The following is a 17,944-nucleotide window of genomic DNA, read 5'->3' on the forward strand; positions in this document are numbered from 1 at the left end:
ACGTCCCATCCCTCCTCCTGCGTGACGCCAGCGTTTGGAGGGGGGGGCGGAGGTCACAAAAAGTTACTCATGGGTGGCGCTCCAGATGCCTCCACTTGACAAACTGCTCCTCTATTGTTTACCAAATTAACTTGCCCTAGAATCTGAAAGCACGTTTTTTAAAAAAAATCCTTCGGCACAATAAATTTAGACGAATAAGGGAGTGAGACATCACTTTTAGATATGTAAACTGTTTATTTAAAACACGTTTTAAATTCAATACAATTTCATCAATTAAAAACTTTGGTTTCACCTCAAGTAAAAACATAAAAATAAAAATAGCCCACTCAATTAAAGAGAACCAAAGCTATTAATTCAGGTGGTTTTGTTCAGTCCTACTGGCAGCACCAAGTAAAGGCAGACAGATGTCTAAAATAGCCTACAGGTTATAATGGGGACTGGTGACACCTTCTGGAGGAACTACAAGTGCATCTCGGTAAGTTCAAATATAATCACATTTGTATTTATGCAATCAAATTTTTTACATTTACTGTGGCTTTCTGCCCAGGCTGACAGAGTCTGAGGGCGCACAGAGATGCAAATAAAAGAGGTAGAGTGATGATGCTGAAGTTATGAGTCCATTTCAGTTACTTTTTTGTCCGAGCTGCATGATCATCCCTTCAAAGCTATTTTTAAAGATAGCTTTGATTTTATGAGTATTCTTTAAAAATAATAAAAACAATTTTTTTTATTTGTGAAATGAACACAGATGCTGAATATTAAAGGAACCTGTGCAGATAAGCACACATACACACACTTTAGTATTTCAAGCATTATCCTTTACTAAATGTTGGAAAGCTGTGCACTCATTTCCATTTATAACTACACAAGTAAAAAAAACAACAACAAAAAACAGCAAAATTATATTAAAAAAGTGCACATTTTCAGATATTGAAAACAACAAATGAATGAGAGAAGTGATGGTTGTTGGGGTAATTCATTGTTATTCCAGGATGTTATTCCCTTTTTCCCGTCACAATGTGCTCAAGAACTCCTTCACCTAAAAAAAAAAAGAAAAGAAAAGAAAAAAATCATAAAGGACATCAAGGGTCATCAAAAAAATACAGAGTCAATGTTCATTTCTGATACTGTTGATGGAAAGCACCGGCATCCAGCTTTCGGCTCAATAAGCAGTTTTTGATTTGAGGTTAAACCGCAATGCGTTCTTGTTTACAATCAACAGAAAACTGCCCAATAAGCATCTTTATTAGCTGTGTGAAACCCAGTTGAGAGTTTCCTTCTCAACATCAGAGCTCACAGACACTGCATAGCAGATTGCACAATAGCATTCTGCCTTCAACAGCTTGTTAAAAGTCTGTGCTACAAAAGGGAACTAATGTTTTTATAAAAGTAGTAACTACTACTATTGTCCTCAAAAGTGCAGAATTACCAGAATGCATCTGGAGGTGCACTAGTCAGGATTTTCCTGGCACAGACTGACTTCCTGCTTTTTTACACCTCAGCCCTTTAATGGTATTGGCTCCATCAGTTCCTCTTCTGACAGTCTCGTGATTTTATTTTTCTATATTTTGTTCCCTTTTGTATGAAGACTTCCTGCATTGCTTAAGAACCTTCACTCACCTTCTCAATCATGTCGGCACTCTTTGAATTGTTTTGCTTAAAATCGTCGTTCACGTCCAAGGTCAGAACGGGAACGTCACTGAGATACTCAAACTCCATGCTGTGGGCACACGCCATGTAGTTAGTGATGTTTAACAAGTTACATCCCTGCATTCAAAGCCATTTTAAATAGTAGAAACTCATGCTTTTCCATGTCTGAATGTACTCAGTTTTTGAGTTTCTAAATAACATTCGAGTCCAAGATATGTTTTTAAGCTGTTTAAATCAAACTCAGCTTAAGAACAACCAAATTTAAACTTTCCTAAAACAACATACACCTGCATCCACAAATATAATTACATAAATAAAAAAAAATGTGGCAAATCAAAGAACGCATTGTTTCTCCTCTTCAGAAAAACAATAAATTAGACTCATAAGACAGAGGAAGGAAATTCATACCTTTCCAAACTCTAAGAACTTTGTCCATTAGTCTTATCTTTGAGCATTACATCTACTCTAACTGCAGTATTGTTAGAACAACGACTTGTCAGAGTTTAACTTTAACACTTTAACTGTTTAAACAAAGCAATGACTCTGCAGTGAAAATGTAAACATTCTAATATGCATTTAAACATGCTTATTAAAAAAAGTCCATCATTGTCTGTAGTTTTTGTTGGTCAATTAAAAACATCCACATTTTACAGTTCTTTTCATTGAAGTAGAATATACAAAAAAAAACACAATGCCATTTCATAGATCACCAGTTTACTATTAAATTATAAGTGCTCCCATCTGTAATGTGTATATAGCTACTGACTACATTATTTGAATAACTTTTTGTTAAACCATCTTAGATTTTTACTTCAGAAAATGGAAATTAGCCTTTTCTTTTCTTTTTCAAAACTAAGGAGAATAAGAAACGATGGAAGGAAAATACATTAGCATCACCATCGGTCAATTTTAATCATTTTTTTAAAATCAGTCTGATAAGTAAATCCAGGTTAATATTAAAAGTTTATATTTCCATCTTTGTACAGTTTTTTGTTTCAGAGGGTTTGTGGGGCAGTTATGGGGTGTTTAACAGAAGCAACATAATCGCTTTTATATTGGGAAAAACAATACGAGTAAATATTGGTTATCGGCCATAGCAGCAGTATTCATATTGGCCCAAATTTTCATATCTGTGCGTGCACAAAATAAAAAAACAAATTCCCTCCATTCGGACTGTTGTGTTGCCCTCTTGACTTGACATCTCTTTACAGAGTGAACATTTTTCTAGTAGCCTTTTCCATTTTGTTCCATGTCAGAAACATGGCTATGGAGTTGTTAAAAACTTTAAATTCTAGCTCAACCTTTAAATAGTATGCCAACAATTAGGATGTGATGTTAGCATCCGTTTTCCCATTAATGACCAGTTCAGGTGCATGCATGTGCATGTGACTCACTTCATGGTCTTATTCTGCAGCCAGCTCTCATGCTTGTAGTGGAGCTTCTCCAGGTATTCCAGAGGGATTTCCTGTTCCTCCTCTCTTCCCCTCATGTGTAATCGCTCCAAGCATTTCTGTGATGCAAACAGCAGAAAATGAACTTATTTGTGTAGATCTGGTGTTCTCCATTACAAAAATATCCATTTTGACATAAAGAAGAGCAATCGGTGAGTGGAAGAGTACCTCTGGTGAAGCTCTGAGGTAGATGATACCATCTAGCTCAATGTGCTTGCCAAACTGGTTGTGAAGCCAGCCATGCAAGTCCTGGTAGATGGACCATTCAGTCTCATTCATGCATTCACTTTCATATAGGTTGCCTGCAAAGATGTACCTGAGGCAAAAGGTGCGCAGGAGACAGGAATGCCTACATTACTGAGACGTAAAACATGCCTCTCAGTTAAAACCATACCATAAAGTAAAGTTAACTGTTAAGAGCTAAAGCAGAAGCAAATGTTGCAGACTTAGCAATGACGAGATTGATTACAAGAAAACTCTGTTTTTTTGTTGTTGTTTTTTTCTTTCTTGAGATGTGTGCGCCCTGATACCTGTCACTGTAGATGGATCTCTCGTAGAACAACACAGGATTCTCAGCCTCTCGGAGCTTCCCGTTTGCAGATTTGATCTGGGCTCGCACTCGGCTGATGCAGGCGTAGCTCTGGAAGGTGTAAGCCCACCTCTCGGGCTTCTCGTACATCATCTTCAACACGTTGCCGCCGCTCCTCTGAGACGTGGTCAGCTCCTAACGAAAACGAGGTCAAGACCGTGTGAGAGGCTTTTCCCTCCATCGGCTCAAAACGCAGCAAATCCACCTCAAGCTTTGTGAAGAAAGTACTTACCATAAACATTTATCACTGTGAAATATTAAATGTACCCCGACGTAACTATGGCTACTGAGGAAGGGAGCAAAAATGAAAGAATGTTTCAATATCAATATCCGCTCTTCCGGTTCAGGTTATTGCCTCTACATTTAGACAATCTAATCTCAATCCCCTGAGTTTAAAGAGTCGTCATAGTTACTGTTACCATTTAGTAATTTGAAGGGGGAAAAAAAAAACACATTTTTCTATGATAAAGGATTTGGTACAAACACATTTAAAATGAAAAGTTTAAAACAGACAGTGGAAAATCTACATCAGGGGTGCCCAAAGTCGGTCCTCGAGGGCCGTTTTAGTTCTCTCCCTGGTGGTAGTAACAATCTTTTCAGCTTGTCAATGTTCTCCTGTGGTCTCTAATGAGCCATCATTTGATCCAGGTATGTTAAACCAGGGAGAGAACTAAAACGTGCAGGATGCTGGCCCTTGAGGACCGACTTTGAACACCTGTGATTTACACTCAAGGCTTTGTGAGCTTAAATTAAAACAGAGTTTAAGACAAAGAACCAGAACAAATCCTGCATCTCTATTATTTTTACTCTAACAGTTGAAGAAAACATAAGCTGCAATAAAGAACATCTCTTAGTCGTTCTTTTACCCAAATTACTTCTAAGTGAGAAAAAAAAAAACTGTAAAAAGAAACTCTTTAGTTGGACATGAAAACATAGATTTGTTTCAACCTGCCAGTAGAGGGCGTCTTATTATGCAAGCGGCTGTTTATTGTAGATGTGGCAGCAGGACCTTATGCAGTGGTCTGAAACATGGGATTGTTCGCTCAGTGACATCAATGTCAGAGTGCATAATGTACACAAAAGATAAACTACACAACTGTTTTTCTTTTTAAACCAACTCCAAAAACTGAACTGATTCTAACCAGCTTCTTCTTTTCAACCACACAGTTCAGTTGCCTTCTCCTTACAAATAATCACTTGCAACATCTCTAATATCATGTTTATGCCTGGCAGACTAATGTGTGTGCATGTTAAACAAAACAAGGTTTAAGCTACAGGTGTTCATGTCTGTGACGATGACATGCTTAACTGTCGTGAAAGCACCTGTTCCCCTGGGTGTGTCATGTTAACTGTAACCAGAGCAGATATGTGGACAGATGGCAGCTGCACTCTAAATACGGATGAAGGCTCTCCCAGTTATCTAGACATGGATAAATGGCGGTCTGCTGCCTTCTGAAGGAGCCTTGACCACCGAATTATAGATATAAGTCTCATAGGTCCGTATTAAACTGGCTTTCTGTGTTTTTGTTTTTTAATTGTGGTCTCTTTCAGCTCATTAAGCCGCAGTGTTGGAAATACCTCAAAGTCGCTGCTTGTTGTTTGGACATTGCACCATCTAGCGATCGGTTCCGGTACTACCTCCCAATCTGTGCTCTCCTGCTCCAAAAGGCGCACAAAAGTAGACTTCCCAGCCGCTGCACACAAAAGATACACCAGCTCGACTTCAGCCATACAGTGCAATAAGAACTACAAGCGTAACAGTAGAAGTAAAAAATATTGCCAGTAACTTTCAAGTAAGATAAAGAGAAAAAGGCGGACATATGTGACTGAAATTGGCGGCAAAGTAAATGCCAGTGCGAAAAACAATGTAACAATGTACACAATTCAAGGGCGTGCTATGCAACTAAAATATGACTCAATACACGTTTAAAAATCTTTAAAACTTTAATAAAAATCATATTTCTCTCAGACAAGGTTAACTCACCAATGTTTCCTTCGATTGAAATGCGCGTTATTCTCTTCTCCATAGAGTCATTCATTGGGTCGGGGCAAGGTCTCTTCGGTATAGCAGGCATCTTCAAAGATTTGATAATCGACTCCAAAAGCGGCTTAATTGATTAAGGAGAACAGGGTGAACAGCTGCAACTGGTGAGAAGTCTCTTGTTTAAATTTGGCGGAATAAGTCCGGAAGTAGTCCGCCCCGGAACCATTCTCCCCACGGACCACCCACTTCCGCCTCTGTTTACGTATTTGTGTAAACTTAAGTGTTTTAATGAGAAAAATCATCAAAGTCTCATTAAGAAACAAACAAAACCAAAAAAAAAAATGTGCATAAATAGTTATTGCTTCTTAAATATATTTTACATGCTGACGCGCAAAATGTGGGGAAATTTAAACTTTTGAAAGGCTGCAAACACAAATTCTCAAGGTACACAGTAAAACCAGATGATTCAGCGAGTCAAGACCACCTTTATTTGCCTTGTAAACAGAATAAACCAATTCAGTAGCACTGAAAATCCATATCAAGCCATTATTTACAAACATCTCAACAATCAATAAAGCAAAGAGGATCAACTGTAGGCTGGAGGCTTCGTTGTGGGCATCTCATGAGGACGACATGTATTCTATTACACTTCAGAGTATCTGCTGATCAGTAACATTCATAATAATAATAATTAGATAAGAAAGTGAAACAAACATTAAATATGCAAAACAGGAGTTTTCAATAACTGAATAAAGGAGACGAAGCAGCCTCTAAAAAGACTCAATATATTCAATTAAGAGAAAGCCACTACTCCATGCTCACTTCAAAAAAAAAAAAGAATCAGTCAGTCCTCAGTATTTACACATCAATTTTACTTTCGACAAATTCTGTGAGTTTCGACAAATTCACTGTTTTTGAGCTAAAGTGAACAAGCTTTTTCATTTCTGTCCCAGCCAAATTCAAGAACTATTACAATTATTAAGATTTAGCGTACGAAAGAGCCAACTGGTGATCCGTTTAGTGTTTCAGTCATTGCATAGCAACTCAACTTTTACATTAGGAAAGGGGAGCATGCTTCAACTTTTTAAAGCACAGTAGCAAAAAGAAAGAAAGAAAAAAAACAAAAATCACATAAGTAGAATAAATCATTAGTTGTGCCTTACAGCTAACCTCGGAGGAAACTGATCCATTTAACATTCATTTGGAAAAATATGAGGAAAAAGATACAGTAGCTCTCAAAACTCAGCTGTTCAAATTTCAGGATTTTAAGACTTGGAGCATGATGAAGAAATCATTTCCAACGTTTTCCACCTTTAATGTAATGTAGTAGCTACTTGCACAACTTTAAAAAAAATAATTAAATCTAAATTTAAATTTCAGCATTTAAATTTAAAGTTGTAGTTTATAGATTAACAGAGGGATCTCGTTATGAAAAAGTATGATACGGTTCAGGTTCGTTCAAGGGTGTGGAAATTTTCTGCTTTTTTTTTTTTATTTCGTCCCGAAACACGATTTCATTAGCTTAGCTTTTAAATTGTACAATTTTGTTGAGTTAAAAGGTGGGGAAAAGTTTGGAAAGTTATCCATCATGGTCTCGCATTTCTAGCTCTAAAAAAACATGAAATTATTACAGGGGGCGTGTGTGTATACGCTTGCGCACACGATCAGTCACATGACACATCTTCTCACAACGTCCAACATATGCAGAGGAAAAACATTCAGGCAAGAGTGGTTTGAAAACTTGTTCAAAGTGCTTCATGGCTATCCAGATACCAAGGTATGTAGCGTTATCTGACTCAAAAATGCTTATAAGTTCTCAAACAGTGTTGGTTAAATATGCATCTGTATCTATCTGCAGGTATGTATGTACAGTTGGAAGGTTTCCGATCCCTCGCTAAATGTTTCTACTCGAAAAGGTTTTAGGGTTTAAAGGAGGAAACTAGCACACAGGGACAAACCTAGGAGCTTATTATTATTATTATTAATATTAGTCCCTGCTCTAAAATATGAAAAAAAAAAGAACTCTAACCTCACTTTTATAACCTTTGACACATTCATTAATCGTCACCTTCTCAGAGCACAAGGAGACTTGCAAAAAAAGAAAAAAAAAGGAGCAAATTTGGGAGTTTACAGAAAAAAAAAATCCATCCAATAAAAGGTAAAAAATAAAGTAACAAATAGGAAAGTTCAGGGTTGTTTAGGTCTAAAGGGAGGTAGGTTGAAAACTTGAAATATGTCGATCGAATATGGCCTTAATCTTCGGACAGTTCTCCTTGCTGATATAGGGCGACGACGAGCCATGCTAGGCACTTAGGGTTCTTCTGTACTGATGGCAACTACAGCAGTCGACTGAACTCTGACCTTTGAATGGAGAACGAAGCAAAAGAGGGAAACCTACTGACCAAGACTTAAAGCTGGCTTCAAATTTCACCGCTATTCTCACTTGTGAGTGCATTGGATGATCAAAGAAATGAAAATTCGTGAAGATACAATATGTCTTTATAATCCTAAATTATCATCATCATCATCATGTGTGGATACAAGGGATTCTCTTCCATACACCTAAATGGGTTTTTTTTCTCTCTCTCTCTCTGTTAATCAAGTCTGAAATCCCTGATAATAATTTAAAAAAAAAAAAAATTGTCCTGGTGCCTTAAACCTATCAAAAACCCAGCCGTCTTCCTGGCAATATTAAAAACATTTCCCCAAATGGAAATCCATGTAGTACATACTGCATACATACAGCCAGAGGAGGGGGTGGGCGTCTGTGCAAAAAACTAGAACAATAAAATACACGTCTGCATCGCTGTTTATCTATCCTTAGTGGTGAGTTTCTCAATCAGCTCCTGTAGTGGGGCCAGCTCTTTTCTGTCAATGAGGTTGAACTCCTGAGAGGAGAGAAAGAAAAAGAAAGGGGGAGGTTTTTAATACTTGTGAGCGGATATTGATGTTATTCTTCAAATATTTGAGAATTTTCACCTGAACAAAAAAGATGAAGTGTTTGAAAGAAGTGTTGAGGTGGGCCTCCTCCTGCAGCTGCATGACGGAGTCAAAGTGCTGGTGGTAGATGTGGGCGTAAACCCTGAACAGCCGCTTCAGGATGGTCTTCGCCACAGACATGAAGTTGCGCTTAAAGGGAACACCTTGAAAAAAAAAAGAAGAAGAAGAAGAGAACAATTAGGTGAATAAATAGCAGAAAAGCTATTAATTTACAAAATATAATGCTTTGAAACTTTAATCCATCCAAGACTTGTAGAGGGTTGAGAGTCAGGAAGAGGGCAGGTAAAAATCTCTGCAGACCACACACATCCTGGACATGAACTGCCTAGACTTTTTCCCCTTCAGGTCTGCACAAAAACTAGTCGCCATAGAGACAATTTGCAGTTTGGGAAATGTTAACTTAATGCGTCATGCTGCACGTTTATCCCGCTTTCCTTCCACGCAGATGAAAAACAAGAACGAACAAGATCTGGACAGCACGTTCACCCGGATTGCAAAAGTGCCTGTTGGCAGGCCACAGCACGATTGGAGGAAGGCGAGAACAATCATGACAGCAACACACAAGCCCCTCACAGCACCGACATGTTAAGCATTCGTCTCCAGGATGGAACATTTCTTCACGTTCAAACAGACCTCCGCTACTCCCCGCTGTAAAGCTCAGCAGTGTGCTGAGGAGACCTGCTACAGGAAAACAGAGTCTCTTCAGATCAATTATTTATCAAAAAAAGAAAAGGGAAAAAGGGAGCGTAGTATTTATTTGTGAAGAATCGTACACATTAAAACTTCAAAAGGCTCTGATATGACAGCTTTAAAAAGAAACAACAACTTTAGAGCAGCGTTTTATTGTAAAAATCATTCAAGTGTGAATAGGAGCATGAAAATGATCATGCTCACCGTCGGGTTGTATGTTTTTCATATTTCCGGTTGAGTTTCAGGGTGACGGTCATATTGAAAAATAGTTGTCGTTTTCGTCATTTTCATGACTTGGATGAACTTTGTCACATCGTACGTTTTCAACTTTGATCATGCTAGTCATACAATTTGTAGTTATAATATTTAGCTGAAATCAGTCAACAGAACTGAACTACCTTTGCTGTTTGTGAGTTTTACACCAGACATCAACTGGAAGGAGATGAAGACGAGTGACACAGACAGGGAGACAGTCGTCTTTATGTTTAGTATTAGCTTCCGCTAATTTTATTATGTTTTTAGCAGTTTAGCATTAGCTTCTGCAAATTTTAAATGTGGAAGCTACAAATTCTACAATTTGTTTTATATTAAGCAGCTTAGCATCAACTTCAACTACTTTTTTATGTGTTTAACGGTTAAGCCCGACTTTCCACAACTTTTAAATGTGTTTTACAGTTTAGCTTCCACTCATTTTTTTAGTGATAAGCGGTTTAGCGTCAGCTTCAGCTATTTGTGATTAGCGGTTTTGCTTTAGCTAATTTTTTTTATGTGTTTGGTATTAGCTTCAGCTAATTTCAGTAATGTGTTTAGTGTTCGCTTTGGCAAATTGTTTCGTGCTTAGCAACTTATTATTTGACACTAGGTATTTTTCTGTAATAAATATTGGCAAATTTAGTGCAAAAATCAATTTTCCTTGATGGCCATCTTGAATTTTTCAGTGGCTAATTTTTTTTTTTCTCCAATAAAAAAAGCAATCTTTTGTGAACAGCTATTGCAAATTAGGTTCTTGTATCCAAATGCGAGAGATTTTGCTGAATTATTCAATTATCTGCTGCACTGTGCTGCTTGGCTCTCAGTATGGAAATCTAAAGATTATAGAGAAAGAATGCAAATCTGCTGCCTCAGGGAAGGCACATTGAGCTCTTCTCCTGAGATGCACACTTCTGAGGCCAGCTGACATCCATTTATGCCGGATGGTATCTACAAAAATAACGCTCGACGCTTAACAACGCAGGCCTCAGCTGGCATAGAGGCTGAGACATGACTGTGTGATTCAACCACAAATTACAGAACATGAATCCTGTACAAGCATGAAATCTACCTCTGCTAAAGAGGCAGGCTGCCGCTAATTATACGTGTAAAAAAGATCAGTGCACTGTGGACTGTAAATATTAAAGCAAGAAGACGGGGCCATGTCTGTGCTCTATAGATCCAGGATTTCCATTTTTACTAGCTGTAGCTTTAGTGTACTTGTATAGCTGCTAAAAAAAAATAATAATCAAAAGCAGCTTGTACACTTAGAAGACGGGTAAAAAGCAGCTGGAAAGAAACCTCACCGATCTTTGAAGGGAAAAGCGTTTCATCATCCAGCTGGTCCTGCACCCACGTCATGAGGTAATCGATATACTTGGGGGCTGAGCATTTAATGGGTTTCTTGATGTTGGTTCCGTCGGCCCAATGGTACTCGTACCTGCAGAGAATAGATACAAGTTTTGCTTTGGCTTTATTTTGTGTGTGTGTGTGTGAATAAACTATAAATATAACACCTGGAAGGCCAGATAAGATTATCCAGTCTAGTCACCAGATGTCATTCTCAGTAGACCTTGAAGAGGCTAATCTAAAATAGTCACTGACATGCAAAATGTCTGGTGAGCGTCCACTGCCGAGGCAAAAACACATCTCTACTATAAGAGGTTAATAAAGTGATTGAATGCATCGGATGTTTCAGAAACTTCTGCTTATGTTCCGTTTGTTGTTCAGCTGATATATGAAAAACAATGCAATATGCTAATTATAACTGTTGTGAAGAAATTTGCCAGACTTTAATAAAAAAAACAAGTGGTTGCTAAGGTGCTCTTACTTAGGACCGGCAGACATGACTGGACAGCTTTCTTCTGTGCAGAAGTCTGTGATGGTGCCGTACAGCATGTTGATCTGGTTGAAGAAATCCACCGCTGAGGAAAAAAAAAAATCAAAAAAAGCAAATTATTATTATTTTGTTGATGCCGGGATTAACAGATGTCTCCCCGCATTTCATTTGCCAGGCAGAAAGCCCACGTTGCATTTCCAGAATAAAGTTATTTTAAAGGTTTTGACGTAAAAAAACAAGTTCTTATTTCAGGTTTCCATCGGCATGATGATATTTTTCTACAGAGGGCAAGTTCCAAATACGGAACATGGAGAAACCAGAAACTGCAAGTAAATGCAGAAGAAAGGATTAAAAACAACATGAAAGACAGGAGGGTAGACAATAAAAGAATAAAGGACACGAGGAGGAAGAAAGGATAGGTAAAGGTAAGGAATAAAACAAGGCATCAAGTTTGACACAAGACAGGAAGGAGGACAAGATTAATAAAGCCAGGAAAAAGAAACAAAGAAAGGGAGGAGGGAAGGACTGAAGACATAGCACAAGGGGGAAAGAATAGAACAAAGGATGGAAGAAAAGAACAGGATGGGGAATAAATACTTTTCCATACTCAGAATCTTTTTCCCAAATGAGGTCCCACTGGACCGTCCCTTTAAATGAGCCACCATACTGGATCTGCTGCTGCTAGCATTAGCATTAGCAACAATGCTCACAGTCACTTTTCTCCAATGCAAACAATCACTACATGGTAGCAATAAATGCTAAAAAGTCTCATTTGAAAGTTGCCATCAAGTTCTTTCCTGCTTTGCCAAAAGTGCTGCTTGTCAGGTCACCATGACAACCAGCTTTTACAGCATATTTAAAGTTACACTGACCCAAGTGATGGCTTTCCATCCTTACAGGAAGCAGTGCTGCCGCTAAATCGAGGCTCGTTTTTGGACTCGCATTTCCCAAAAGGAATGTTTTAATCACTTTATCCCAAAACTAGGAAGCTCCAGTCAGGAAAACAATAAATCAAAGCTTCGGACTCAACTGTCCATTTTGTTACGACACGTTGACACGCAGATAAAGTGACACGTCTCCAGAGAGATTATGGGACTTTTGTGTGTGAATTAGGTGTGGATTTTCACATGGGCAGCTCTTTGTACAGCTGAGCAGGTCGGACACGAAACAAATAAAAAAATAAAAAAAATAAAAAAACACATTCCTGTGCAACTTCTTTTTGTTTCCAGCATGTTCAGAATGACTGATGCAAGGCCAACATCTTGTTTGACAAGCAGTTTTTTCACAACTCCTGTTTATTTGGACTTTGAAATCAGATCAATTCTCTGACCAAGTCATTCTAACACTTTTTTTAAAAACAAAAATAAAGTCATGATGTTAAAACAATACAGATGTAGTAATATGAGAATGAAGTCATATGATAATAAAGTCTAAATAAGATAGAGAATAAAGTCTTATTACCAGGATATTCAGAGAATGAAGTAGAAATTTTATGAGAACCACAACACCAAAGATTAAAAAAATGAGTTATTCAAGGTTTTTTTTCTCATTAAAACACTAGTTTTCCTCTTAATTTTAAGACAGTTCTGGTAAAACTGTGTCTTTATTCTGCTAGCATTACAACAAAACTCTTGTAAACAAACAAAAACTCTCACAGCCTGGCCCTAATACTTTGTCATGCTACTTTTATTTTATGACTGAAATAAAAGCAACTTTTAGAACCTATTTTCTGTCATTAGCTTTTTTTTTTTTTCAAGAAAATGAGAAAAACAATTATTAAAATCAGATCTGGCATGGGGGAAAAAAAAAAAAACAGATTTTATTTTTAAGCCATGTCACACTGTGTTGCTGCAGCTTCCTATGAGCAGCAATCATGTGAAAAGTCAGTGAGCCCTGATGGCGAGAGAAGTGACTTCTTACAGCTGTTTTTCTCTCCCGACTTCCCTTTATTGTGAAAGTCAAAGCAGCTTGTGCAACAGACTGAAAAAAAAAGAAAAAGAAAAGAAAATCTTCCACTGTAATGAAAACCTGCACTGTGTGGAAAGCTGTGCTGCGAACCTGGTGCAAAATTCTTAGTTCGTAACCATTTGGCTGCATGTCGGCCCTGCTGAACAAATTAAACTTTACAAGAACTGGATCGTGGGAGGAATTTATCTTTAAGCAGAGCCATTCGCCGTTGCTTAGCAGGGCTCTTAACGAACGGCTCAATAAAATCTATTTAGCATTCGCAGCGGTCTTCCTGGCATGAAAGCGAGCGGTCTTTAGAGGCGAAGCCAGGAGCTCGCACCATGAAAGTTCACCCTCACCTGATACACGACCTGGACAAACTGACATTTGAGGAACGAGAAGTTATTTTTAAAGACAAAAGAAAGAAAAGGAGGTGCTGAGATAAAGAATTTGACTGGAAAAAAAAAAAAAAAAGGCAAAAGGCAGGACTCACTGTTGACGGCGACCCACTCATTTAAGTCTTCCCCCTCGGGCAACATGACCGCCATGCGCAGGTTTCCACTCCCCAGCGTCGCCTCGGCGTGTTTCAACAGCTCATACTGATGAGAACCCTCTGGGATATTCTTCTTGGGCTTGAATGTTTTGGACGAACGGTTTCCACTGTGGAAAGACGGAGACAAACGGAAGGATAAATCACTTGAGTTCACAAAAGGGAAGTTTGCTTAAATAAATAAATAAATAAACAAAAAAATCAAGTCAGGGTTTTTTTTTTTTTTTCAATTATTACTGACAAAGGAGCCACAGATGCAAGAACAGCGGGACAGAACAGTACATCTCTCTGTGTTTAATGAGGCTGCATTCAGGATCTCGCACTGCTCCATTAAACAAGAATTTTTCAGGCATCAAAGCAGAAACGCACCGAAACAGCTCGGCGGCTAACTAAACCGCCAGCTAAAGCAAATCTGCGTCTCTCGCATCTGATTTTATGAATGAAAAAAAAAGAAGAAACCATCGTGAGAATTAACGTAGATGAATAAAATAAGCACCTAAAGCAACGTGTGCTGCCATTTATGAAGACAAAAACATACCAAATTTGATTGGTTTTTTTTTGGTGTTTTCACTGTAAACTCATTTTAATCCCAGCTCCCCTGTGTAAAACAGAGCATTCAGGCCAATTAACATTTTTTTAACAGATGTTTTACTGCTTTTATTAAAGTGTGAGGCAACACATGCAAAAGTGCAGGCCAAATGAAATCTGAATTTATGAAACGCAATAGACAGAAATTGACTGTCAACATGTCCCAACACTGAATGAGCCAACATCTTCATACTGCACACACCCTCTCAAAGTGAAAACACAACTAAAGCCGGTGCAAACAAAGCGAATGTTTATTAATGGCAAAGATTTATATGAAAGAAAACCTTATTTTAAACAAAGCTGAGATCTTTACTTTGGGGATTCAGTGCGTTTTATATCAACAACTTTAAAAAAAAAAAAAAAACTCTTCAATGTCGCACAAACTAATAACTCCAATAGAGTAAAAGTTGAATTTTCGCTGAAACAGAGAATGCTTCTGAAAAATGTAAATATTATTTGTAATTAAAATGCTGATATGTAACTCAGGTCGTAGTTGCTTCCCACCTGTATAGGTTTTAAATGCAACAAATCTATTTCAATTAAAATTTCATTTCAGCAGAACTTTGGTTAGAAATGTTAATAAACAAGACAAAGCAAAACGAAAACAGGTTTTAACCGTAGAGGGAGTGAGTTATTACGAATCAGTTTTATATGTAAAAATTTAATTTTGTTATTTAGTTTACCATTTCGACTTAATGGTTTCACCCACATACAGGTTAGGTCCTGCCATCCTAACCAGCATTTTTTTTTTTTCGCCGGTTGTTTTTCTTCTCATTTCAATTTTATACTCGGTTATTAAACAGTTTGTAGTTTACAGACGACACAAAAACACATTCCTTACTCAAGCGTACAGCTTTAGGGGCCAAATGAGACCGAACTGTGTTTTGTTTAACTGAAGCTAATGTTAGCACTTGTTAGCAGTGTGCACCAGCAAATATCCAGGCCACACGACGAATAGATTTCAAAAATAATTCAAATTACATTTAACTATAAGTCTTCTTGGAAAACATAGTAATTGTTTATACGTTGATCCAACTAAACTGGAATGTGTGAGGATTTTTAAACAGAAAACTAGAACAACACACGCAAATAACACTAATGATGAAAAGGCAAGTCCAGGAAGTAGACTAATCCTTTGTTTATTTTATCGCTAGCTGGCTTCCCAGCAGTGAAATATCAGCTACTGTTCTCTACAACTTAAACCCAAATGATGAAGGCAAAAAAGGACTTCACCAAGTATTTATAACTCACAAAAGGAAGCTCATGGTTCCCCGGAGATCAGGAAAAAAAAATCTTCTTTAAATCAGGCTGAGAGGATGGACACCGAAAAGGGACTAAACTCTTTAATGTCACTCTTCTTCTCGTCTTTTCTGGCTTTTTCTGTCGGAACCGATGAATTTCTCAAATAAATAATCGTACTGCCAAAAACGCTCTACGCTAGCAACACAGAAAGCAGCGTTGTTTGCTAGACTCTGATATATGACTGCTGCTCTAAACGCAGAGCGAAGGTACCTGACTTCTTCAGCAGATGGACCAAAAGGGATTTCTGATGTGTGCTGCCATCTAGTGGATTAAAAAATTAAGGCACTCGTTTTAGTTTAATGAAGTATGCCTTTTTGTTTTTTCAATACAGTGGGATTTTTTTAAAACAATATTTACCCCCCCCCCCCCCCTTTTTTTTTTTTGTTTAACCGTACAATTTTCAATTATTTATCACGTTCCAATCTCCACCTTTTTCCTGCAGTCCTCGTCAACCTAAAGAGAAAAAAAAAATCAAGTAGTTTGCAGAAAGAAGTGGAAAAACCAACTCTACACCCAGACAGATAAGAACAAGAAACAAAATAGAAATGTTTTTGGGGGTCACAACTTTAAGAGACCTTAAAACTTTGATGAACCTCTTCTTTGCTCTATAGACACTAAGCCAATTGGCTTTGTAATTGACTCTCATTGACTCCTGGTTAATATTTTCCTCAGAGGAAGATTCAATCACACAGATGAGGCCCGAGAGAGCGTATCAAGGGCAGACAAGCACACGAGCAGAGGACAAGGAGAAGATGTACACAAAAAATCCACAGAGGAGGAAGAATCTTCTGTGACTCATCAGAGGGATTCTAGGGCTTCACCAAGGATTTTTGAGACACTACACAGCATTTAGAGAGCTCAACTACAGAGTTACTGCTGATAATCACCTTCAGATCTCCTGCATCCCTGTTTAAGCAGAGTCCTGATCAGATAATGGGTCAATCAAACCCAGAATGTGACAATAATGTCCATTATCGTCAAAACGTTTTTAATTGGAAACAATTTTGCACATCTCGCGCCTGCTTCTGGGTTTACATTATCACCTATTTGATCAGTCTTGCTTATGAGTTATATCCAAAGAATTAAAATGAAATAACACCAGCCAAATATTAGGTTTTTCACATGTATTGAAGTCAGAAGAAAGGGTTTGTATCAGAACAGCCAAAATGAACCAGAACATAAAACACCTTTTTTTTTTTAACAGTGTACCAATGTTTGAGACTGGTGAGGGACATAAAAATGTCTCAAAATAAACTGAAACCAGTCACCCCACTGTCCAGAAAACAGTTTACTTTGGAGGACATTCAAAGCACCTGGCAACATGTCTGGGTCCAACTGGGCTGAAAAACTAACTGCATCTGTATCACTCCCTTTCTTTCTTTTCTTATTTTTAAGAAATTAAAATAAAATAAAATAAAATAAAATAAAATAAAATAAATAAAGAGATATTAGACCGCTGTGTGACTATAAAGTATGTACATAAATACTGAAATAAGTCTAATTTATATCTAATTTAGTGCAAGCTTGGTTACTAACCAAATATTATGCTTTTATTTCTGTGGATTAATAAAGATGACATCCATTTCTCTTGTTCCTTTTAGTGCACCCTGATTTTTCAAATACAGAAACACAGAGCAACATGCATAAATAAAAACATTTGGTAACACTTTATTTGAAGGGGTGTGCATAAGACTGACATGACACTGTCATAAACATAAACATAAACATTTGCATGATTTTGTAAAGTATGATAATTTAATGCAAAGTTGCCATTTTTAATGGACTTTCAATGCAACTTTTAGAGCAACTTTGCATTAAAAGTGTCATTATTTACCTAATGACACTTCATGATAACTGACATAAACATTCATAAAGACTCCTTTATGTTCATGACAGATGTTAAGTCATCTTTATGACAGTGTCATGTCAGTCTTGTGCACACCCCTTCAAATATAGTGTTACCAAACAATTTAAATTTCACTCCGTCCTCCCTCTGAATTTGCATCTTCCAAATCATTCCTGCTGCACTCAGTGCTACAGCCATTTTTCTGCTTCATCATCTTCTAATATTAATTCTAAACATTGTAATAACATTATTATTATT

General features: G+C 37.5%; 2 protein-coding genes across 2 annotated transcripts; both read right to left on the reverse strand.

Moving 5' to 3' along the window:
• Nucleotides 1-217: 217 nt before the first annotated feature.
• On the reverse strand, nucleotides 218-5,898 carry dck (deoxycytidine kinase). Its single transcript, XM_015058602.1, has 7 exons — nucleotides 5,675-5,898; nucleotides 5,269-5,384; nucleotides 3,632-3,825; nucleotides 3,270-3,417; nucleotides 3,045-3,160; nucleotides 1,621-1,720; nucleotides 218-1,039 (listed from the first exon to the last, which is right to left on the reverse strand). Exons 1-7 carry the CDS (start codon nucleotides 5,763-5,765, stop codon nucleotides 1,013-1,015), a joined length of 792 nt encoding a protein of 263 aa, XP_014914088.1. The 5' UTR covers nucleotides 5,766-5,898; the 3' UTR covers nucleotides 218-1,012.
• A 241-nt stretch (nucleotides 5,899-6,139) lies between these two features.
• On the reverse strand, nucleotides 6,140-16,075 carry LOC106963594 (MOB kinase activator 1B). Its single transcript, XM_015058603.1, has 6 exons — nucleotides 15,790-16,075; nucleotides 13,894-14,060; nucleotides 11,445-11,538; nucleotides 10,921-11,054; nucleotides 8,654-8,817; nucleotides 6,140-8,562 (listed from the first exon to the last, which is right to left on the reverse strand). Exons 1-6 carry the CDS (start codon nucleotides 15,801-15,803, stop codon nucleotides 8,485-8,487), a joined length of 651 nt encoding a protein of 216 aa, XP_014914089.1. The 5' UTR covers nucleotides 15,804-16,075; the 3' UTR covers nucleotides 6,140-8,484.
• Nucleotides 16,076-17,944: the final 1,869 nt, after the last annotated feature.

The sequence above is a fragment of the Poecilia latipinna genome, unplaced genomic scaffold (assembly GCF_001443285.1).
Source record: "Poecilia latipinna isolate Pla-1442-1.1 unplaced genomic scaffold, P_latipinna-1.0 Scaffold1553, whole genome shotgun sequence".
NCBI classification, from domain to species: domain Eukaryota; kingdom Metazoa; phylum Chordata; class Actinopteri; order Cyprinodontiformes; family Poeciliidae; genus Poecilia; species Poecilia latipinna.

What these genes read in the sequence shown, in the direction of transcription:
- LOC106963594 (XM_015058603.1), bottom strand. An exon ending in GCTTTTCCCTTCAAAGATCG is followed by an intron (nt 8,818 to 10,920) that starts GTGAGGTTTCTT and finishes TTTTTTTTCAAG; the next exon opens with GTGTTCCCTTTAAGCGCAAC. An exon ending in ACTTCATCTTTTTTGTTCAG is followed by an intron (nt 8,563 to 8,653) that starts GTGAAAATTCTC and finishes CTCTCCTCTCAG; the next exon opens with GAGTTCAACCTCATTGACAG.
- dck (XM_015058602.1), bottom strand. Translation starts at nt 5,765, where the DNA reads ATGCCTGCTATACCGAAGAGACCTTGCCCCGACCCAATGAATGACTCT. An exon ending in AGATCCATCTACAGTGACAG is followed by an intron (nt 3,418 to 3,631) that starts GTATCAGGGCGC and finishes CTTTTGCCTCAG; the next exon opens with GTACATCTTTGCAGGCAACC. An exon ending in CTGCAGAATAAGACCATGAA is followed by an intron (nt 1,721 to 3,044) that starts GTGAGTCACATG and finishes GTGTGCCCACAG; the next exon opens with CATGGAGTTTGAGTATCTCA.